We start from the raw sequence: 25,109 nt of genomic DNA on the forward strand, positions 1-25,109 counted from the left end.
TTTTCTCCTATAGGAATATTTCTCTGCTGTTATCAAATAAAAGGGCTTATCAAAAGAATTGAGCTGTCATTGGATATCTGCCTTTTAAAATATCTCCTTTAAGACTATTTTTTCTATGAGTCAGAATGCTTTTAGAAAAAGGACTTTGTACTAAGGCAAAAACCAGTAGATGGGAGCGAAGATGCTATGTGAGCAGATTCCCCTTTCAGGGGTGTGTGGAGCAGCACACAAAGGAAGTCTGGAAGTTACAAGTCAAGTCAGAACCTCCTTCCCAGGCTTCCCTGGTGGCGCGGTGGTTGGGAGTCCGCCTACCGATGCAGGGGACGCGGGTTCGTGCCCTGGTCCCGGAAGATCCCACATGCCGCGGAGCAGCTGGGCCCGTGAGCCATGGCCGCTGAGCCTGCGTGTGCGGAGCCTGTGCTCTGCAACGGGAGAGGCCACAACAGTGAGAGGCCTGCGTACCGCAAAACAAACAAACAAAAACCTCCTTCCCTGATCTTGAGGAGTGCATAGTGTAAAACAGACAAAAAGAAGATACGTTCAAGTGTGAGTGAGCGAAGCCTGCTGAGAGCACCGAGGGCAGGAGACTGTTTCATGAATGTGTCCCCTCAGCTCTCTGAGCAATAACTATAGAGGAATGAACAAGTAAATACTCAGGACTAGTAGGCCACTCCTCTGACCCAGCCCCAGGCATGTGAGAGGCAGGGAGGACCCGCGGGGCATGTGAGCCAGGCAAGACATCAAAATTCCTAAGGGCCTTTTCAGTGCTCACAGCCTTCCCCTCCAAGGCCCCACCCCTGTCCCCACCACGAGGGCAGCATCACATCCCTGGGAGGTGGAAGCCTCTGGAGTCCCACAGATTATCGTGATATGGCCCTCACCCATCTTTCACATCACTCACCCCCCAAATGTACCCTCACCCCTGGGTTCTGGAGAGCCACTAAATAACAGAGGGTAGAGTTTGCAGAGATGAATAGCTGTGAAAATGGAAATCAAAGAATAGGTACAGGGGCTCAGTAAAAGGAAATATGAGTTATAGTTGCAGAGCTTTTGAATACAATCATAGTCAATGAGATGGAAGAGTGTGGAAGGCCTGAGCATCTGGCCCTGGGGAGCGGGCGATGCACATGCTTGAGGAATGTGCCAGACATACAAGGACATTATGTATATTATATATATATAATCATATATATATGATTAAATAGATAGAGGATATCTCTTTATACATGTATATATATCTATATACTTATATATATATATATACACACATATCTATATATAGATGGATAGATAAACCCTCCTTATATGCTCTTCTTTTAAAACCTTTTCATCATGGAAGTTTTTCAACATAGCAAGTAAAGAGAATAATAGTACAATGACCTCCACACACATGCCACTCAACTACAATGGTCATCAGTTTACAGCCAATCTCGTTTCAACCAGACTTCACTTGCTGGATTATCTTGAAGTAAATTCTAGAGATCATATCATTTCACCTAGAGCTACCAAATGATAAAGACTTATTTACTAAACATAACCCCAGTATCTCTATCATATCTAAAATATAAATTATAACTCCTAACATTACCAAATATCACTATTTTTTACATTTTGCTTATTGTCTCACAAATTTTTACAGTGAGCTTTTCTCAAACCAGGAGCCAGAAACGGTCCACACACTGCATTTAGTAACATGTCTAATGTGTTTCTTAAGTCTCTCTAGCTCTCTCTTTTGAAATTCTTGTGACATATTTGTTGAAGAAGCTGGACCATTTGCCCTAGAGAATTTTGAATTACGCTGCACTCCTATGAGGGTTGTATAAGGAGGTGGTTCTCAAATGTAGCTTGCAATTCATGTCACTGAAAAGGGCTCATAAAAATGCGGGTTGCTGAGCCCCATCCCGTAGTTTCTGATTCAGTCGGTCTGGGCTTGGCCTGAGAACCTGCATTTCTAACAGGTTCCTTGATGATCATGATACTGCGGGTCCAGGCACACACTTTAAGAACCACTGGTATAAATCATCCTCTGCGTGCCACATCGCCTTTCAGTTGGTGTTTCTAACCAAAGCTTTGCTCTGAGTGAGGGATTTTATTTCTTATGGGAATCTTCAAAAGTATTACATACTTTTCTCAGGAGGCACAAAATGTCCTTTGTTCACTTTTGTGGGACTAGCAGCCACTGATGATTATTACTTAATTCCATTTGGCATTATGAATTATTTATATTCCAATAATTCTATCATTTCTTATTAATTTATTTCTGGAACACTTTTACTGAAAGAAAACTTCTTTCATCAACTATTTGGTTACTCAGATGTACAGTTCCTATGTTAAAGGCAGCTTAAATCTTGTTTCCTGTACCCCACCTTTTATAAACCAGTTTTAAGAATAATGAATTTTTTCCTAGTATCCTCTAAAAGTGATGAATGAGGTTTTAAAAAAACTTAAGAACTCATGAATTTTAATATATCCAATGCATTTGAACATATAACAGTTCTTATTTTTATTGGCGCTCAAATTATCCTGTGTTTCACCAGTGTGAGCCCCTTTGTGTGGGTTCTTGAGTCCTTTTGACATGATCCTAACAGGTTTTCTTTTGTTTTGTTTGTTTTATTTTAATTGAGATATAATTGACATGTAACTTTATGTTAGTTTCAGGTATACAACATAATGATTTGATATTGCAAAGTGTATATATTGCAAAGTGATCACGATAAGTCTAGTTAACACCTGTCACCATACATAGTTACAATTTTTTTTCCCTTGTGATAAGAATTTTTAAGATCCCTCATAGCAACTCTCAGATATCCAAGTAAGTACAGGCATACCTAATTTTATTGCACTTTGCTTTATTACGCGTCACAGATATTGCAGTTTTTTAAAACTTGAAGGTTTGTGGCAGTTGAAAAAGACTATAGATGCCCTGTTTCCAACATTTGCTCACTTTGTGTCTTTTTCACATTTTGGCAATTCTCATAATATATAAAACTTTTTCAGTTTTTCAAGCTTACTTGTTTATTTCTTGTCTGTCCCCCCACACAGAATGTAAGTACCATGAGGGCAGGGCCTTTTCTGTTTAGTTCACTGCTGTTTCCCCAGAACATGGAACAGTGCGTGACAATAAATGTTGGTTGAATGAATGAACCTGAGTTACTTTAAGTATATCAGGATAACAATTCATATTTTCGCCTATAAATATGCTCTTGGTTTTCTCTTCCCGCTTCAAAACTACAGTGTAAATAACAGGGAATAGTAAAAAATATGGAAGATGAGTTATTTTGCTTTAAATATTCCCCAGATAACTGTTCATGAACAGGGTTAATAGTAGCCTGGATAATAAGATGAGGCAAGTATAAAGAAGTTCCTCTGCTTAAAGGAAATGTATTTTTCCTTTAAGCAGAAAGGAAGATATATCCAAAGTGACTTGCAATCTTTACATGTATTTCCACTGCATAGAGTGTGCATGGGTGCATCAAAGCCTTCCTTCTTGCTGATAGAGTGACTGGGTGTTAGACATCTGTTATACAAAATAGACCAGCTTCGTCTATACTGAAACCCAGTCAGTGATAAAGCCTGATGCCTAAAAAGGGACTCCTGTGTGTTGGCATGCACTAGCTTCCCTTGGCTTCAACACCCTCTACACGAACAGTTTCCATCCCTCTCCTTGAAGTCCTCAAACAAAACCCAGTCTTCTGAATCCACATCAGTTGGATTCCATTCTCCCCACTTCTTCAATCATGTTTCCTATCTCTTGCTCATTATTGATGGCATAGGCCCAGTGCTTTACACATAATCCATAAATCAGTCTTTGGTTGCTATTGTCCAATGACTCAACCCTCAGGCTGGTGCAACATTTTCTTACCATCTTCCATTTTAACACATTATCTCTGTTTAACATGTCATCTCTGGGTCCAGATTTTGTGAACCTCTTCTCTCTTAACAGTTCCAAAAAGAGTGCTTTTGCACTTTATTGGGCAAGATCGTCAATTGACATTTGTAAAGTCACCAAATAATCAAAACACAAACACGGCAAATACAGTGGAGACCAACAATTTGTGAACTTAGACAAAAATGACAACATAAAAGTATTGAAGTCACCTCTTAGATGTAGCTAGGGTTGACAGGCTTTCTCACTAGAATGGCTTGACTCAAACCTAGGAAAGTTCTCAGAGTAAAAGTTGGTGCATATAAGAATGTCTAAAAGGACAGTTGCAGATGGATGAAGGTTTTTACTAGGATAATCATCAGCTTTGAAACAGTGAATTATCAGAATCCATTACTTTTCGTTTTCTAGTTGACAAGTGCTTAAAGCAAATAGTCTGTAAACCATTTCCTTATGGAGGCACACAGGCAAAATGGCTGGATTTACGACCTGGAGCTGCCTGTCCCCAGGCAGCGGTGCAGCCCCCTGGGCAATGCACGGGCGCGAAGGGACCCCAGTCTTTGCCAGCTGTAGGTGTGGTCACCGATAACTTGCTAAATCTGTTAGAAAAGTCTCACCATCCCTGTGTTTTAAAGGTGTCTGGTTGATACTTGTGAACGCTGAACCTCAAAATAAGAATGACAAGTTTGGACTCATTGGTGTAACTCTGCTGACAATTGAGAATTACTCATATTGAGTCATTTTGGCTAATTCAAATAAAGAATGATTAATAATTTTCAAGATCTAGGCAATCAAACCATAGTGTAATTAACAATACAGCTGAAGCTATATGTTTTGGGGTGTTTTTTTTTTGCCCACCATTGAGGCTGTTATTTGTCCTTTAAATTGGATTTTTGGTTTTATTTTTTTTATCTCATCTCTTTCAAATGTATCTCACACCAGCATACAACTTTTAAATATCTGAACTATGTAAAAGCAGTGATGAATCTCAGTGGCAGTACTTAGAGTACTTACAAAATTCTTGTTTTGTTTTGTTTAGAATTTGAAACATGCCTGTCGGTAATGATGCAGTTATGCCCACACTAAGATGAATAAAAGAAACAGAATGCATAACAGTAAAGTAACAGGGGAAATTACTGAAATAAATTAAGATACAACAAATCAGAAATACAGGAACAAAATACCATTAAGACTTGTAAAAATCTACATTTTTCTGTCCCCCTCTGCCGTCCCACTTTATCCTCTAAATGATCTCTCCATCTCATTTTTAAGCCCTCTTTAAAATTGTACCAATTTTTAAAATCCAATCACATCTATTTCTTTAATATTGTTTTGGGTATTATCTTGTCAAACTTAATGGGGCCTGAATATGTCCCAAGGAAGTCCATTTGAAAGAACCATTCCTTTTTTTTTAATTAAAAATACTTTATTGCTAATAAAGGCTGACCAGTGTCTGAGCCTTTAGAGAGCCACGATCTTTATGCTGGTGGAGGGTTTCAGCCCAGTACTGATGCTTACTGACCGCTTTGGGTGGTGATTGCTGGTGGTTCAGTGGCTGTAGCAATTTGAGAGAACCATTCTAAGGCAAAGGGCAGGGTACAAAACTGAATACTGAAAGGTTCCAGGCTTTAAACGGGGAACGTTCCATAAACCTGTACGTATATAAGTCGTTTGGGGCTCACAGTGCTTTTACCCTAAAGAAACCTCATTAATTTAACCATGGTAATTAGTCACCCAGATGGCCCACTAAACCCTATTTGATCATGCTTTATCTGATTGGGTGTACAGTATGTAATCTGAGTCTCCTTTTTGATTGGATCCACTTGGGGATTTCAATCCCATGAGTTCCTCTTTCACCCATAAAGTTAACTGGACCTTGACATGCTCATTTGGGCAAACCAACCACCACAGTCTATGGAAAAACATATTAAAGGCAACACAGAATCGTTTCTCCATCACTTCCCCCTTTCCCTTCTCTCATGTCAACCAAGAATGAACTTTTGAGAGCAGCAGAAGAAAGAGCAGTGGATTGAGATCACTTTTCACTCCGAGGACTTCTCACCCCAGTGGTCACTCATATGTGTTGACCATCCAAATTAAACCTGTACTCCTAGGGATGCCAGATGAGGAAAACACCTGTCCTCAAAAATATTAGAATTATAGGTCAATATTAAAGGAAGAGTTTTGTGAAATACAGAGGTGTGGGCAAAGTACCAAGAACATACACACAGAGAACAATTTTCTAATTTTTAAAATTGTTTTGACGTCATAACATAAAAATGAGAAAATTTTTGTTTTTATTTGTTTGTTACTGAATTTTCTATCTTGCCTTTCATATATTCTGTGTCAATTCTCTCAAATGACCATCAGAAAGTCAGTCAAGCACAACAGCATTTATTAGATCTACTGTAGTGAGAACCCTCACCACGTTGACAGTTGTGGGCTGTTACAGAAAGGGGAGGTCCAGATTTATAGGGTTTGGGGATCTGGGCGCACATGGTTAGGGCAGACCTTTCTGGTGGGGAGCTGATTGGAATTGGGTAGCGTTCATGACATAATAGTTGGGGGTTGGTAGACACAATGAGAGAAGGATTTTGAAGGGACCCTTGATATGAAGTCTGGTTTGACATGTGAGCCATTGCCAGGTGAGCAGTCTATGGTTTTGTTAAAGGAGATGGCTACTCAGATGAACAAACTGGTTAAATTATTTGCAGGAACTTCTTGAAGCAAACAGTGAAATTATTTATTACATCACAAGCTTATCTTCAAAAGCAGGGTTTTTTCTGGAACAAACAATTAGGTCTCAGTGGTCTTGGTTCTCAGCCCCAATAGTTAAGCTATGTAGATGCAGGTGGTTTCAATTCTCGTCTCACCCAAACAGCTGCTTGGTTTCCCAGCATGAGATCTCCTTTTTGGTTGCTCTCGGCACACTTGGCTCTTTCTCCATTTGTGTGGTTTGTTGATGTGTGTATTATTTCTTCTGCAAGCTCCACGGAAGCAGAGCCCCGGCCGGACTCACTTTTGCTGTCTCTGTAGAATCTGGCCTCATACATAGTAGACACACACAGAGAAGTTGCTCAATAAAGAATGAATGAATGTTGTAATTCAACCTCTGGCCAATCATAATGTTTATTACTATTAGTGAAATGAAAAAACCTGACAAATTTCTGATTGTGTCTCATTATCAGTAAGACTTATTCTTCAGCAGTACCTCATGGGAAGATAAGGCATCTCATAGCCACTGAGAACTGACTCAGAAAAGGCATTTGAATTAATATGGCAGCTACAATGAACTAGAAGATATCAGTGTGCATCTGTGTTATGAAATCACAAACATCTGAGCTTAATCCACCCTATTTTAAGCTACCAGGAGAGGCTTTCGTGTGCTTTTTGGGTAGTAACTGCCTCATTTATAAGTAAGAAACTGAATAAATAATATTTATGGCTTCTTTCAGCTTATTCTTAAAGCTTCGAAATCTACAGATGTTCATGCTTTCCCACTCAAATAAGCTATGCTTACTGAAATAGCGGTTATACTAGATGGTATTCCTTCTTCAAACTACATACATGCTCATATATGTTCATGATAAATAAAAACTCAGGTCTATAAGTTCTTGAATTTTTATTCAATTTTTCCCAAAGTTGTCTTTATATATACTTCAAGTTTTCATGTAGTCCTTTTTATTATGAAAAGTTACAAATGTACAATTAGATATAGAAAATAACATCATGAATGCTCATGAACCCACTGTCCAGCTTTGTCAATGTCTAACTTTTCACATTGCTTCAGATAAATCTGTCAGGTTAATTAATATTTTTGTATCTGTTTCATCATCTCTAAAATGGGGATAATAGTAGTAACTCTCTCATAGGGTTATTGTGAGATTAAATGAATTATTATATGTAAAGCACGAAGAAAAGTGCTTTGTCCATAGTAAATGTTACAGAAATGTTAGCTTTTATTTTTAACAATTATTATAATAAACTTTCAAGACAGATTTGAAGCATCCCCTCCCCTTTTCTGTGATCCTGTTTCAATCTCTCCTTTCAGTCTCTCCAATGGTGTTTACCATTTGTGTGCATTATTTTACCCTCTTAGTATATTTGTATGAATCCATATTGTTTAATAGGTTTTCTAAACTTCATATAAGTGAATCATACTGTGAGTGAACTATTGCAACATTTTTTCTTGACTTATGTTTTTGATATTTATGTACTTGACACACTTTACCCTAGTTAATTTTTATTAACCCACTTCCTAAAAGTCTTTGCTTAAATGCCATTTTCTCAACAAGAAATATTCTGAGCATCTTACTTGAAATTATCCAACCCCGCTCTTATCCCCTTTACACGATTCTTTTTTTCTCTTTCTGATAGAGTGCTCATCACTTTTGAAAATATTTCATAATTTATCTCCACCTTAGAATACAAGCTCCAAGGAGGGATTTTTGTCTATTTTCATTTTTCTAATGTGGCCCATGCTCTGACAGAGCCTTGCAGGGAGTGGGTGCACAATGGTTTTGAATGACTGATGTTGAATGATTTTGTCTCTTGCCTTATTGATGGTCATTTCAGATGTTTCCCTTCGTTGTTGCTATTATTACAAAACCGTGCAGTAAATATTCTTGTAACTACCTCCTTGTGTAACTGTGTAAGTTTCTCTCTGGTAGACACCTACAAGTGACATTGCTGCATAAAACATGAATATCTTCAAGATTCTTTTTAACTGGTTTAGGATGTCTTAGACTCATAAGAGTTGGCTATTGAAAATAATCCTCTATAGACATCAGTAAAATCCTATCAGCAGAGAGGAATTATTAAGATAAACTTGGTTTTATTTGTTGAAGTCATAATGCTTTTAAATTTAATTATATAACATCCTACTGCTGACTTTGAACGCAGTTGCTCAGTCAAGATGTCTTAGTGAATTTTCCATGCATTCTATTAACACCTGGCTCACAGACTAGTTCAGAAATGGCTACTTCAGCAAAGTGCCTGGAGACGCTAATCAACCAGGCTTAACTGGAGTGGAAAGGAGCCCATCACACCCATTCACCGATCCAGCCTGCAGGTGTACCCCGCCCTCCCCCCCCCCCCCCCGTTTCAGCTTGTGATTAAAGGTAGTTGTCCAGTGTTTTGCTGCATCATCTTTGATCACATTGAATTATCAGATGCTATTTCATCATTAGCCAGTTTCCTTTTCAAAGTTGTACCTAAGGGAAAAATAGAAGGTAACTGTAATTGTCAAGCCTACATTAGGGATTCTAAGCTATAGCCAAGAGAGAAATTAATCCTCAAAGCATTTCACACCAAACAGCAGCAGTCTGCAAATTGCAGATTATTTGTGACATGTGGCCAGTGCCGGTAGCACATCAGAGAGCTGAAGTCAATTTCAATTTTTATCCCAAGCCCACGTGCACACGGTTTTCCATTGAACCAAAAGGATCACAATTGCCCCCGTGATTATTTGCAAGGAAATTAAAAAGAAAAATAGTGATTGAAGACTCATGTAGTTTTTAACACTTTTCAATGGAATATATTTTCCAAATGAGTTTCCCCTACTTCACAGCATGGTTATTGAGGAAATTCAGCAAAAGCTTTCTAAAAAAGTTGTAGTCAGTTAATTCCCCAAAGGTTTTTGGTTTTTTGTGTTTTGCTAGCTGTCGGTGACTTTGTGGAAATTATCCACAACTTTGTAATGCATTTTCCCTGGGAGATTCATAATTAGATTGTAAAATAATCTTTATGGTATGAGAACAGAATGAAAGTAGATGTTGATTACAGATACTAATTGAAAGGAAAATCCCAGTTTCAAAATTATCCTTTAAAAAATTAAGATTCAAGTCTGTCTTTATATGCTTTGTTATATAAATTTCCTTATTAATTTTTAATACCAAACAGCAACTTATTTTATTTACAGTAAGATCAGATGTTTAGAAAGCAGGGGCACGCAGTGAATGAGGAGTTTCATAGCTGGGAAAAAAACAATTGAAGAGCACAAACCTGTGAGTATATCATTAGGATAAATCCAGAATGAGATGAAATTCTAATTTCAATGACAACAAAACAGCCTTTTAAAGTTGGGTCAAGGACAAGAAAAAAAGAGGGAAATGACAGCGAAGATGGTAGCACAATGTTAAGAGGTTGAAAAAGCTACCCCATTCCTGTTTTTCCTATTTTCTTGAGCATAGAGAATGTTTCCCATGATGGAAAAGACAGAAAGAACAACTGAAGGAGGAACTTGTGCTTAAGAAAATTGAGAACAAAACAAAGAACACCAAACATTTTGTGTCCTTAGATCTCCAAACACTTCTATATATAACCTCAGAGTCACTGTCAGGAGTCCTTGAAATATCATAAAGAAAGAACGGAGTTCAGTGTTCTGGAGATGGATTTTTTTAACTTTTCAAAATGAGGAAAGATTGAATCTCAAAAATTGAGAAGCAATGAGTTTGATGTCAGTTTCAGCCATCAACCACCAAAAAAAAGTGTGAGCACTTAGAAGGTATGTAAGCATTATGAGCCAGCTCAGTCACCAAAGCTGAAATGTGGAAGAAGTCATATGAACTCATCGTGAAACTTCCTGACTTGAAGTGAGAGCTGGACCCTGGGTTGCAGAGGTTGAGCTGGCGACTGGAGACGGATGGAAGGCACACACAGGGGTCTGTTGAAGCAGTCAAGCAACTGTGGAGGAGAGAATTAGAACAATGGACTGAAGATGACAGAAAGACAAAGGGACAAAAAGGAAATGGAGAAGGAAAGCAATGGATAAAAGAAAAGTAAAGTGAATTTCACAACTTAAGGGCGAATTGTTTTTAAAATGGTGGGTTGACGTAATGTCAGATACTACAGAGAGATGGAAGGGAGCAGGGACTGGGCGAGGGCCATTGGCAGTAAGTCCTGAACTAAGCAAAGGAGTCCTGCCCTAGGGCCCTCTCTGTTCCCCCATCCCTTTCTCTAGGAGCCCACAGGTCCTGAGCCCTGCCTGGGTTCAGAATTCCCTGCATAAACAGCCCTGAGACCCTTAACTGGCTCTGCCTTCCTGAAAGCAATGGCCAACAGGTAACTCATGGTGGGGGGTGGGTTGTGGAGCTTGAACCTATGGGCTCCACCATATAGGTATGTGAGGGGCTCTTCAAGAGTATAGGAACCTGGGAGTAGAAGGATGCGACTTGGCTGTGCCGGTTTAGCCAGATTCAGGAGCAGACCTCCAAGGGGTCTGAGAGTTCCAAGTCATCACCTTCCAGATCCTCATACCGCTGTATTTGTCAAAGTAAAAGGGTGAACCTTTTTTTTTTTTTTTTTTTTTTTTTTGCGGTACGCAGGCCTCTCACTGCTGTGGCCTCTCCCGTTGCGGAGCACAGGCTCCGGACGCGCAGGCTCAGTGGCCATGGCTCACGGGCCCAGCCGCTCCGCAGCATGTGGGATCTTCCCGGACCGGGGCACGAACCCACGTCCCCTGCATCGGCAGGCGGACTCTCAACCACTGAGCCACCAGGAAAGCCCCGAAACATATTTTTTAGCAGTTTTTTAGTTTGATTTACAACTTTTAAATATTCAGACAAATAATATTCAGACAAAGTTGTTACACTTTCCCTGGACCAACAAGTTAGAGGTCTGTTCTCGGGGTAGACCTGGCTCTTGGGTCTCAAAATCAGAGTGGGCATTCGAATGCTTTATCAGTAGGGTGGAAGGAAACCCGCCAGTAAGATGTCAGAAGTAAAAGGTGGAAGTGAATGTTGCAAGTGTGAGAACTCTCATCTAAAAGCCTGACTTTGCAAACAAAGAGAATATGCCTCTCAAAGCCTTTTTGGAACAAAGCACCATAAGGTCACAGGTTTGGTCTGTCCGACCTCAGGTTCCCCAGCATCTGGTCAAATGTCTGACACTAAATACATGAATGAGTGTGGCAGCAACAAATAAACAGGAGTCTTCCCGCATACTACATTTGAACATGAATATTGCCAACTACAAGGTCAAGTCAAAGAATAGAGGGAGGGGAAATGAACATCTGGATGCTTCCTATAAATTTTCACATATATTACAGATCACTTCAGCCAAATGGGTATTTTCCCCAGGAAAGAGAAGGTTAATAAGTGTTTAAAAGGATTGGATATGATCTCTATCACAGATCTAGAACTAGTATCTAGAAAGATCCTTCTAACAACAAGAATGTTTCATTATTAGAATGGAATTCTTTCACTGATCCTCTGATCCCTGTCACTGGAAATCTTGAGACAGAGTCTATAATGTAGATGGCAGAGGTGTTACAGAAGGGAATTCTGTACCAAGAGGGAGGTTGGTTTAGAGAGAGTAATCACTAATAGCTCTTTAAAAACTAAGATATTTTTGTTCTTTAATACATGACTATGTATTACGTAAATCTGTCTTTAATCTTTGCAGAAATTAAATGCCAACAAGTCCATAAAATCTAAGAATTAGATCTGATTGTCGTTGGTATAAACGAAATAATCAGAGTGCCTCTGGCAGTTGTGTGGCTGTCTTAAGGAAAATATTTTGACATTTCCACAATGGTCTGAGTAATTGCCTATCAGGGTGGCCCCAATCTGAACCAGCTCAGCAGGCCTGGCCTCTATCTCCCATTGACAACAGAGCCCAACTCTTGCTGAAAATTAGCTTTATGTTGACAAGGCCAGTAGGAAATGAAACATTTAAAGAACTCTTTCTTGTTTCAATAGTGGTATACTAATATTTTGTGTTTAAAAATTCCACCTTGTGCCCTGGGGCAATAGACTTTCACTCAGAGGTCCTGAAAGTGTACCATACAGGCTTGTGTCGTTGCCTATTTTCCAGTGCTCTTGCTCAGGAAACCCAGAAGGCAGTGCCTTTCCCTCTTAATTAATTTATTCACTCAGCAAGTATTTATTGAGTACTACCCTTGTGCTGGACCCTGTGCTCGTTCCCAGGTCCTAGATAAAGCAGTGAGCAAGTCTCCATCCTCGTGGAGCCTGTCTGTATTCAGGGTAGGAAAAGCAGATATTAACAAATAATTACACACATAGTTAATGAAACTGTGCCATGTGTTATACATATGGGCCCTCAAACTGCTTTTTTTATATTTATTTCATTTATTATTTATTTTATTTATTTATTTTGGCTGTGCTGGGTCTCAGTTGCAGCATGTGAGATCTTTAGTTGCGGCATGTGGACTTCTTAGTTGCAGCATGCAGACTCTTAGTTGTGACATGCATGCAGGATCTAGTTCCCCAACCAGGGATCAAACCCAGGCCCCCTGCATTGAGAGTGCGGAGTCTTACCCACTGGACCACCAGGGAAGTCCCACAAACTGCTTTTTAAATCAATTTAATAAGTTGTCATTGAGGCAAGCTTTATATGTGCACCAACACATTTAAGTTGAATGTATTACCTTTTTTCAAGAGTATGATGATATACAATAAGACTATACAGACTGGCTCTACCACCAAAGAAAGCCCGTGTTTGTTACCAAGTCCAAGCTGTACTGCTCACTGCACAACAGGCCAATAAATGAAGAGACAAAGTGTTAGGGCAAGGAATAGCAACTTAATTTGGAAAGCCAGGGAGTGGAGAAGATGATGGACTTGTGTCCCAAAGAACCATCTTACTCAAGTTAGAATTCAGGCTTCTTTTATACCTAAAGGGGAGAGGGTGTGGCTTGTTGTTGCAAACTTCTTCTGGCCAGAATTCTTTGTTCTCGCAGCTGTCCCTGTAGGTTTGGTCACAATACTCCTATAAAACTCCAACAAGACAAGTGTTATCCTCTGTTCTGCAACTTTTTATCTCTATATGAATGGAAAAGTGTTATACCTTTAAAGATCAGAGCCTTGAGAATGAGCTATCCTGTATATTTCAGGCTGTAGGCAACATGGCAACATTGTTTAACAAAAAAGGTGCAGAGCCAGCATGACTAAGCACAGGAAACAGAGCACAAAGGTTAGAGCTAAAGAAATAGATTCAATATGGAGTCAGCTTTGTTCTCTGTTACGTGTTCATTGTCCCTTCCTGTTTATTTTTTTTATAGTCACTCCATGATGAACACTTAAACCTTTGAAATTCTGTTTTGCTTTTGTTTTTTGTTGTGTTTAGATTTTTGATGTCTCTACAGTAGTATATTTTCTCCCCCAAACACAAGAAATGTACTCAAGTTAATCAGACTAATCTTATTAGTTTGAGGGTGAAAATAATGTAGTATGTAAAACTCCGAACTTGTGGCATTTTTATATACAAATCTAACATCCACTTCTGTTAAACCACCCTCACAGGCAGAAAGTAGTTTGCAGTGCATAGTCTGGGATTTAGAGGTAAAATTTCAAGGTAGAACTCTCTGTTACTCAGCTCTGTCATTTACTTTACTTACAACCTGGGTATCAAAAGGCAAGTAACCTTGAATATTACAGAAGAGCTACAAGTAGAAAACAGAGCCCCTCCCTCCCTCGCCCACAATGAAAAACAGATCAGCTCTGGTTAAACAGCTCTGGTTAAACAGATCAGCTCTTCTGTTTAACTGATCTGTCGTCAGTTCTCTTCTTTGACATCTTTGTGGAATATTTGTTTTTAAACCACAGCTTGTTTGCCATAATCATCCATCTGTTGATTGTATACTCAAGTAATGCCCTTACTATGTGTCATGGCTGACTCAGAAGGCTAAGCAGAAGCTAGATTAAACAGTTGCTAACTGTCCTTTTTGTCGGAAATTTGAGTTAGGTTCCCTTTTGCATGTTTGGATAAGTGGAGGTGCTTGGGGATCTGCGGCTTAAGTTATGTGCATTATTGCCTCTATTAATTCACCTTATAAGTATAGATATGTAAAGAGAGCAACTTGAAATGACCAGTGAGATTAAAAAATTTTTCCAGCTAGTTCAAAGGTAAAAATATGTCATAAAGCTTTATGATATCAGATGAAGATATCAAATTGCTTATTTATTATTTTAGATTATTATAGTGAATAAATGAATTAATAATTAATAAGAAGGCCACAAATTTAAAGCCTTAAATGTATACTAGCCATGTGCATACATACTTGATCATCTCTTATCTTTCAGCACATTTTCATAATAAATCTCAATTACTTAATAGGCTATTGAACTCCTTTAGCAAAATTAGCCTCTAAATATTGAGGGTTTGGTTAAAAAGGTATTTTTGAAACAGCAGCAGAACAACTTTGTCAAGTATGGTCTCACAAGTACTCCTGTATTCCAGAGACTCTCAAAATAACAGCTACCATTCATTAAGAGCCTACTATGTACAAGGAACTGTACTAGGTAATATATATACACACATATAGATACACACACACACCATTCACAACAACCCCATAAGTTGTATACTCTTACTGTCCTTTTTACAGGTAGAAAATGAAGGCTTTAGAGCTAACACAATATCTTTGATCCAAGATAATAGAGCTACTTAGTAGTACAGGTAAACAGTCCCTTCATTTCCTTCTCCTCTTCTTGCTTCACAACTGTTTCTCACTTCTTCCTGGGCCAGGTACCTGGGGTGTGGGCCAGGCTGGGGCTGAGAACACCTCCACCCTCACATGTAGGGTAAAGAGAGTGTGTAATCCACCCACTGAGGGAGAGAGGAGAGCCAAGGATAACCAGGAAAATGCACACATCTAGGGTGGATGCCAATCACCCTTCTCTAGGCATGTGGGGAAGGACTCTGTGTCCTGAGGTGCGTGTCTGTGCCTCACATATTCTCGATTTTATACACAGTCTTCGTTCACAGAGATGTTACCATTTAGTGCATTCTTTCAATCCAGCTAGATTTGTGAAGTCTTCTCAGGCAACATTACGCTTCTTTTCCTTTTCGTATCACACCAAAAACAGTGCTGGACACAACACTGATGCTTAGCTTATTTCTTCAGCAAATTTATTTTCAAGGAAAGACTTCGATAACAAATTAAAATGCCTAGGGTACTACATGTTATACAACTCATTGTTTCTCACTCTAAAACCATTGTTTAATGTACTTCCCAAGTAAATTAGAGCTTCATATTTGCCCTCCAAGAGAAGCCATGGTTTCTACTTTCTAATCTGCACAAGACTAGCAAGAAGTGACCGTCTCCCCATCATCAGCTTCAAAACCCGCCATCTGAGAGAGTCTCAGGCTTTTACTTGGGAAGTCACCTGCTAATGTCAACAGATCATTGAATTTCTTCTTATAGGAAATGACTTAGTGTCTAACCTTTATTTATTACTAGCTAGCATATAGCTAGCTAGTTGTTGCAGAACTAGAGCATCAACCCAGGCCATGATGACGATATGTTGTTTTAAAAGGCATGAAGCCCCCAATTTTGATAGTTGATATAAATATATATCAAATATATATCAAATATTTATTTGAACATGTTACACATGTAATAGGAACTGAGGTAAATAGGCCTTTAATGTGAGGGTATGTGTCAGTCTGACAGGGAGTTGGGTTGTGTTTAATGTTTGCTGTAGTTGAAGATGTCAGAGATTCCAGATTCATCTAGTTTTCTTGATTTTTGTCTCCCTCTGACTTTGGGCTTCCCTAAGCACTCCTCCTCAGAGAGAATCTGTGTCTTGAAGCTCTTTCAGCTGCCACCCACTGTCATTTTACTGGAGGTCTATTGGTATGTGGTAAGGTTAATTGGTGGGGGGTGGGGGCAATAGTGATCTTCTGATTAATTCTCAGTCTTCTAGTGGGTCTGTTTCTTGGTCTGTGACCCTCACGAGTATTTCTCCAGTGGTACAGGGATTTGTCCTTTTTTTCCCCTGCCGCCTACTCCCTCCCCCACAGGTAGCATTCTCAGTCTATGTCCTTGAAGCCCAGATTCCTGTGGACTGTTCTTCCCCCATTTGGTGAGACAGGCTGGGGTTAGAGGAGTGCCCTTCTCCCATAGCTCCAGGGTAGGTGTTGGCAAAGTCCTTCCCCAGGAGGGCAGACCTTTGCTATGGAGAAGGCTCTGGACACTTTTCACAATGCTTACTCTTCCCCTCCCTCTTCCAGTGCCACAAGGGGATCCTCACCTTTTGAGGACCTGGTGGATTTCTTAGAGATAAAGATCGGGAAAAATCTGTAAGACCTCGGCCCCTAGAGTTTCTCATTCTCACACTAGTCCACACCCCATTTATAGCAATTCATCAAAATTACTGTCTAAATGTTTCTACCAGTTTATTGTTCCAGCAACTTCTGCTCCACGTAAGCAGATCAAGTTGTGACTCACTGGACTTGCCTGTCTCTCCAGATATCAGGGAGGTGCTTTGCCCTGTGACATCAGTTCTGTGATTGGGCCAAGAAAAGTTATTGATTTTCAGTTTGCCCAGATTTTTCTTATTATAAGGATGGGAGTAAAAACTTCCAAGCCCTTTACATGTTAGAACTGAAAAAAAGAAGTCTTGACCTTTATTTCTTAAGACAATAAGTCATGTAGCAATTATTTCAACTAGCTGCTTCCCTTTTAAATAATTAAAAATTTTAAAAGAAATAGCAGCAACAGTCAATAGATATGGATATGCCATTAATATCATCAGCAATAAATACACTTTCTAATTTTTTTGGTCATTTCATCCTGCTTTCCATACATTCAAAGCTGCTGCTTGAGGTAAAGGTGGTGATTATTCTTAATAAAGGAATTGGCATTTAGAGTAACCAATTTATCCAAGAGCATATAGCTAGCTAGTTGTTGCAGAGCTATAGCATCAACCCAGGCCATGATGACGATACCTTGTTTTAAAAGGCATGAAGCCCCAATTTTGATATTTCCCTTCTGTAATACATACCTCCAACTGCTCTATTTTCAAGTGGTGACAATGGCCGCAGGCTATTCTTTTGAGAAAATTGGATGAAAGGAGAAGGAAAGAGAGAGGATGGTAACTCTCTGCTCAAGGCTGGATTTTTGCTGAATTTTTAAAGGGGAAGATTTGAATACATATGTAGTTTGAAGTAAACAAGCTGCAGAGCAGCAGAGTCTGAGGAGAGTGAGTGAATGCTGAGCTAGACCATAATGAGCTGAGAGGGGACAGGTTAGGACAGATGACTAATGACTCTTGTTTTGAAGAGGAGGAACCATTTTCCCTTTTATCCTGGAGGAGTAGAGATGGAGGATACAGAGGGGTTGTAACTGGGAAGGGATATGAAGTTAGGGGTGGTACACTTGATAGTGGCCCCAGGGTGGGGGGTGGGCGTGGGGGGTTCTCTGGAAGGCTCTGAAGGTCTGAAGTAGAGAACGGGTACAAGATGTTCACTGGGGTGTGCACCTGGGAAAGGAGAAGGGGGCAGGATTGGGCTGAATAAGAAGTTGAACTGCCATGCAGGCCCAACAAAGCCTCAGGCCACCAGCAGAGACTTGGGAGCAAATGTTGCCCAACAGCAGCTCATGTTGGGACAAAACAGATGGGCAGGTCCACCTCCCCCTCACCCAGTCAGCAGAGTCAGGGGTCCTGGGGAAGATGTGACCTCAGGCGAGGCGGCTCTCTGCAGCTGAGGAAGACCAGACTGCAGGCCAAGGCATCTCTTGATGTCCTCCTGCAGCTCGGCCACAAGCCTTCCTTGCAGGGGGTCTGGGTCCCGCATCTCCATGTTCACCACAACTGCTTTACATTTTTAGACTTGTGTCAAGTGAGGTCCTGTTTTGAGAATGAAGTGTTAAAGGTTAATTGAGAAGAATGGTGATGATTTGGAAGAGTCCCCAAGGGAGAGGGGAGAGGGTGCTGGCCAAAGACAAGTGACAGAAGCAAGTTCCTTGACAGTGAGTGGACCCCGAGTCTGCAGTAGCACCATTCTCAACAAGGATGCAGCTTCAGGCAGATGGTCTGAATTTCTTTTAGTAGATATTCTGGTCCCATTTTACTATACTAGCTGTGATTGGCAGAACTGGAACAGAGGAAGAAAAACAGGTGGTGATGTTTACCCAGAGCTGGATATTGGATATTGGCAAAGAAGGTACAGTAGAGGTACAAAGGAATCATGCATTCTAAGCATCACTGACGTCTTCACATGTGGGGTTCAGGCTGGGGAGAGAGGTTTGAGGTCAGACAAAGTCTGCTTAACCAATAAGCAAAGTACACACAGGGCTGGAGGTCAGAGCTGGGCCCTCTGGGGTGAGGAAAGAGGAGGGGTGGAGGAGGAGCCCCTCCCGGGAGCCACAGTCACCGAGCTGGTGGGCAGTGACCACGCGGCGATGACTCACCCATGGAACAACTGCTGTTGAACATCTCATCCAGCCAGGCCGTGTTCTAGGCATGGCGGATAGAGCAGTGACAAAACAGCAATGGTCTTGCACTTGTCGCCTTTGCATTTCAGCAGCAGGAGAGAGAAAATAAAGTGAATGTTACATTGGAACTGTAGGTTAGAAGATGCTGAGAGCTATGGAGAAAATACAACAGTGATGGGGATTTGGGGGGATGAAGATAGGCTGCAGTTTCACCCAGGATGGTCCTGCGAGCCCTCACTGAGAAGGTGACATTTGAGCAGGGACTTGAAGGAGGCAGGGAGTGCTGCATGCAGATATCAGGGTCGAGAGCTTTCCAGATAGACGGAGCAGCAAGTGCAAAGTCCTGGAGACAGCAGCCTCCCTGGGGTGGTCAGAGCCAAGAGCAGGTCAGTGGGGCTCAAGTGCAAGGAGCAAGGGAGAGAGAAGGCTCAGGGGCTACGCAGTGAGCCAGGCAGTGGAGGACCTTACACAGGCCAATGAGGGCCTTGGAGTTGACTCTTGGTGAGATGAAAGACCCATGGCGGATGGCATGATATCCAACGTACGTATTTTAACAGGAGCCTCTTAACTGTTACCTTTTTTTATAAATTTATTTATTTATTTATATTTATTTTTGGCTGTGTTGGGTCTTCGTTTCTGTGCGAGAGCTTTCTCCAGTTGCGGCGAGCGGGGGCCACTCTTCATCGCGGTGCAATTATACCCCTCCCTGGTCTTAAATAGCTTGACCCCTTACAACTCTTCCCTTCTAACTCTATGCCGTCTCTATCCTTGTTTTTTTATAGTTTATTGCATCCACCAGGTGTTTCAGGTAATTAGTTAGTCTTCTGTTAAAGATGTTTATATTTGAGCTATCATTGACATCAATCCTTTTAGTTATATCTTAGGAGAATGTTAAAATACAAATTCTGAAAATAGGCTAATTTTAAATTGTTTTTTATTTTACCTAGCATTAAAATAAGTCAAATCAGTTTTTCTCAAGTGGGAAGAATGCTAAGGACCACTTGTAAAGGAAAAAGAATATCCTCTAAAACTAAGTTTGAATGAAACTATTTTTTAATGATATTTCTTAAATATGTCTAGATATAAATTTAGATAGAAACTTTTTATGCTTATACAACTAGAAGACCCAAATGAAAATGTATAAATGAAATATAAATGAAAGCACAAAACCAAAAGTATTCAAATTAACTCTATGAATTTAATATAGCAGATGCTGTCATCTTACTGAAACTAAGTCAGTGCTTGGGGTACAAACAGGGCCCTGAGTGGTCTGATCTTAGCCTGCCTATGACCCTGCCGCCTCTCCTCCTGTGCAGCTCCTCCCCTCATATACTTGGCACCAAACCACGGGACCCTCACTTGTTGGGAATTTGACCCTGGAATTCTCTCTGCCTCTGTTCCTTCCCTCATTAGTTGCATAAAACTAAAATATGCCTCCTTGCTCCCAAGGAGATCTAAAACTCAAGAACTGACAGGGCTCTGAATTTCCACAGCAGTTTTTGGTTGAATGGCAGCCAACCAAATTATCCAGAATATACCTTTACTAATTGTTTAGATCAGAACAGCAACTCTGAAATGAACAACTTCTCAAAAAGAACCACAGTCTGCAAGTCTTCGTGGCCTCCAGTGGGAGAAAAACAGCTCAGTGTCTCTTGCAAAGGTCGGGATCTGGCTTTCCTTCTTCGTAGTATTGGACATGCGTGTGGCAATTAATTTACTAGGTTTTCCACCAAAATATTCACCTTGGAATTTCCATTTATTTTCTTGGACTCTTGTCAGGTGGTGACATCACCTGTTTACATTTTGTTCGTATTTGTAAAATTTTTTTTGTATTACCTTAGTGAACATTTACGAACCACTTTCTCGGAGTATGAAATGCAATAATGTCGAAGACGAATATATATTGAATATAGTAACAAAGACTAAATCTCCATTCCAGCGTTTCATATGACCACAGAGTTTCAGAGTTGGAACTAACCCAAGTCAAATTCATCTCTAAAATATTCTGCATAAGTAGTCATTTACCCTCTGTCTGGAAGCCTCCAGTTACTGGCTTATAAGGCGATGTATTCCATTTTTAAATTAGAAATTTATTCATATTGAACCCAAGTATTCCTGCTGTAATTTTACCTGTTCATTTTAATTCTACCTTCTAGAATAATGCACACATCTAATCCTTCTTGCAAAGGATAACTCCTTCACCCTGCGGAGACAGTCGCCTCCCTCCACGGCCCACCCTCCCCCAGGCAAACGTCCTCAGTACTTTCCACGTTCTTACATCACAATATGGAGAAATGCCTCAGCCTCAGCGGTTGCTTCCGCACATTTTCTTACAACCCATTTTCCTTAATAGAAATGTCAACAGATTCTGTCATTCATAGATTTGATCCCAAAGAAACAGGTTTTTATATCAATTCTGTTTCCAGAGTTTATATTATAAGTGACTGCAAATTAATACTGTGGAATACTTCTATTTAAAAGGCAGGGATGGAACGCATTTTAAGTGATAACTAGTATGCCCTGGCATAGATAGATAGATAGACAGATGTATATACTTATGTATACATATGTATATATATGAGTATGATTTATTTATTTACTTATTTCTTTTTACAACTGAAAAAAGAAAATGTGAAAGCTTGCATAGGCTCTCACTGTCTGGGTAGAACTAGCAGATGATGGGCACAAGACTGCCCTGGCCCTCTTCCCAGGTCTTTTCCGTAAGAGACACTTTCCAAACGGAAATGCAGCATCTTTAGGGTCTTGACAAATCCTCCTGGAAGAACCAGGCAAGATTCTAAACTATAGCCGAATCCCATGAAGATGGGGCATCCAGATGCCCCATCTTCATCCTTCACTCTCGATGTGCAGAAGCCCAGCCTGGAGGCTGAGGAAACAGGATGTGATAAATAAGTGAAACGAACCTACATGTGCCAACTCCCCATCTCTGGCCCCATGAAATCCTGGCTCTATATTAGGGATAAGTGACATGCTGGGCAGAAATGACACAGTGTCCTAAGGCCCCACAAAGGCCAGGTCACAATCAGGAGGGGAGAAAAGGCCTGGCCAGGGTCACGTGTGGCTCCTTCCTAAAGAATCACAGTGGGGGGCAGGCTGCAGGCAGAGTGCCCTCGGGCGTTTGCTGTCTGGAGGTTGGTTAGACTGTTTTGCAGGTAAGCATTTGTGTCCTCCCCCAAAGCGACACTGGTCACTGTGAGAACAGTGCAGTGAGAACATAGTACTGCACAGAATGGGAATAACACGTTGGTGATTAACTCTTCTTCCCAACAGCTGGCTGCCCCAACTCCTTGATTAAAGAGCTCCATCACTTCAGGATTCTTGGAGAAGAGCAGGTGAGTCAGCCTCTCAAAAGCTACGCCAGAGTGTTGTGGAAGATAGACAGTAATGAGGCCGTTTGGGCTCTCTCCGGGGAGGCAAGGGGTGTCTCCTGACCCTCAGCGCCTGAAACGGGAAAGGGAGCCGTGCAGGGGCTATGTGTGGGAACACTCTTTCCCTCTTCTATCCATCAGGCCTGACAGGTTATTAATTGGTACATCTGCTACCTGCCAGAGCATTACATCTCGGGATGCGGCAGTAAGCAGGTACAACGTAGTGGCAGATAAGCAAATAAGTGCTGAGATGAATTATGCCTAAGACATCGAGCATCACAGACAGCCCTGATTTGATGTCTGTAGGTGGATGTACAAACTCTTTTCACCAGAATTTTATATTTTGTGTGTTACCTGTATTGCACTTCAGCCGCTTTGTCTATGGATGTGAACATGTGACTTATATACAAAAGCTGGCCCATTTAAAGTTGATTATTTAAATGTTGCGTTGTGCTCAGTGAAACATGTCAGGTTCTAAGTAGATGTGTTAAGTTAATAATTCAGAGTGCTAAATATTACCTAGATGTATATGTATAAACACACACACACACACACACACACACACACACACACACACTTGACCACTTAAAAATAAACCTCCTAATCCTCATATGGAATTACAGGCTCCGTATTATTATTATGTTAAATCTGATATCAGGCTATCCTTGAAATACTCATGCCATATAGTTTACAGCATGCTACTTGACCTATTTTATACTCTCGTATTGATTTTTACTCGCAAAGGTGGTCTTTGCCCACTCTGACCAGAGAACATGCAAATGGAGACGTGGCAGCTCAGTTTTGTCAACAGATTTTTGGTTTGTGTGTTTTTGTTTGGTATGTGTATGTCGCAAAGTTGGACTGCCCATTTCCAATATGAGATTTCAAAAGGGGGATTAATTAGGGGAGGATGAAAGGCTGGAATCATTTCCAACTCCTTGAATTAGCAGGTTACAGTGAGCCTCATTCATGTTTTCATACTGTAAATTTCCAGAATAGAGAGCACGGGTGTTTATTCAAATACAAGCAAAATCAATTATCCTCCATTGCAGGTAAGAGCTGATAACAGACCCCAAACATACCTATTTATGAAAACACCTGTATCTCACAGCTATTTTCCTGTGAAAGCCTGAGAGATTTCTTATAGCAAGAATCATTGATTGTTACCCTGAGATTTCTGCTCAGGTAATGGAAGCTTCTCTTCTAACTTGTACCAATATTTGCAAATTGTTTCCATGTTTGTTTTAGAGTCATTGGGTGATGAGTAGGGAAAAAAGCCAACTATAATCATCTCCTTAGAGTTGCATAAAATTCAAGCCACTTTGCATTTTCTTAGACATTTAATCAAGCCATAATCAAAATCTATATTACTCTGATCAGTTGTGCTACATGGCCACTTAGTGCATCACAGCAATATTGATTTTTATTTCCTGAAAAACCACATTTCCTTCCTTCCTTCTTTCCTTTCATTCGATGAATACTTAACTGTGCACCTACTCATGTGCTGTATGCCATTCTTGTTTACGGGGACAGAGGCGTGAAAAAGAAAGCCCTCTCAGGCTCACATTCTAGTTGAGGAAGGCTGTTATGTTACATGCACACAAACATGTTCAGTATATAATATGCTAGATGGTTATCATTGCCATGGAGAAAAGTAAAACCAAAAAGAAGGATAATGAGTGCTGGCGGTTGGGGGAGCTGAGATTTTATACAAGGTGGTCAGGAAAGGTCTCACTGAGGCAGGTGCTAGGTGCACGAGGACCTCAAAGATGCAAAGGGAAGCACCATGGTGACATCTGGGAAGAGGTTCCCAGGTAGAGAGTAAAGTGAGTGCAGAAGCTTTGAAGCAACCGTATGTAATGCTTATTTTATGTAAAAAATATTATAAAATATAAGTTGTGGTTGGAATAAAGTGGGAAGAAATCCAGGAGCATGTAAAGTGGGAGCCAAAGGAACAAAGCGTGTCCTGATCAAGCAGGATGCAGATGGGAAGTGATCCCTGGAATTTGAAACTTGGAGGCCATTGTGACCTTGACCAGCGGACTGGTGAGGGTGAAAGTCTGCCTAGATTGGGTTCAATGGAGGGGGATAAGAATGGGAGAGAGAAAATCTAGATACCTTTTTTTTTTTTTTTTTTTTTAGGAATTTAGCTAAATGAAAACAAAGAAATGAGGTAGCTGCGGGTAGGGAATGTGGCATCAAGAAATTTTTCATTTTTATAGGAAAAAAAATGCCATGTTTATGTGCTGATGGGAATGATTCTGCAGAGGAACAGGGAGATTGGTGATGCAGAGGAGAGGGGAGAATTTCAGGAGCAATGTCCTTGATTCGACAACTAGCAGAGTTAAGGTTTGGCCAGAGACGAGAGTGGAGACAGCTCAACCTCGTAGCCGTGGGAAATGCAGAATATGTAGGAAGATTTTTGCTGCTGTTTCGCTTTTCTCGGTGAAATAGGAAGCAAAGTCATCAGTTGAGAGGGAAGATGGGAGAAGAGTTTTATAGAGATAGGAAAGGATGATGAAAGTGTCATTTAGGAGGCTAGGGAGTGAATAAGTGTAAGAAACGAATGAATTTGGAGCGAGATCAATCAGCCTGACTGTTTTTCTGTCACACTGAACTGTGTACGCACAGATGCAGCAAAGGCAGAGGGTCAAGT

At 40.5% G+C, this 25,109-nt stretch overlaps 1 protein-coding gene across 16 annotated transcripts in view; it reads left to right on the plus strand.

The window, feature by feature from the left end:
* Positions 1-25,109, plus strand: part of LOC101286051 (1-acyl-sn-glycerol-3-phosphate acyltransferase delta) — a 1,414,616-nt gene that overhangs the window by 1,044,316 nt on the left and 345,191 nt on the right. For 15 of the 16 annotated variants that reach the window (XR_004476317.2, XR_004476316.2, XR_004476314.2 and 12 more), the window contains one exon: positions 22,356-22,417. The exons of the other annotated variant lie outside the window; for it this stretch is intronic. Coding sequence is in view for 12 of the 15 variants with exons in the window: in XM_012536387.3 (XP_012391841.2) it covers positions 22,356-22,417 (62 nt within the window). In the remaining 3 variants the exon portion in view is untranslated. The remainder of the gene's footprint in view (positions 1-22,355; positions 22,418-25,109) is intronic. 16 annotated transcript variants of the gene reach the window in all.

Source organism: Orcinus orca, chromosome 12 (genome assembly GCF_937001465.1).
Source record: "Orcinus orca chromosome 12, mOrcOrc1.1, whole genome shotgun sequence".
Lineage (NCBI taxonomy): Eukaryota > Metazoa > Chordata > Mammalia > Artiodactyla > Delphinidae > Orcinus > Orcinus orca.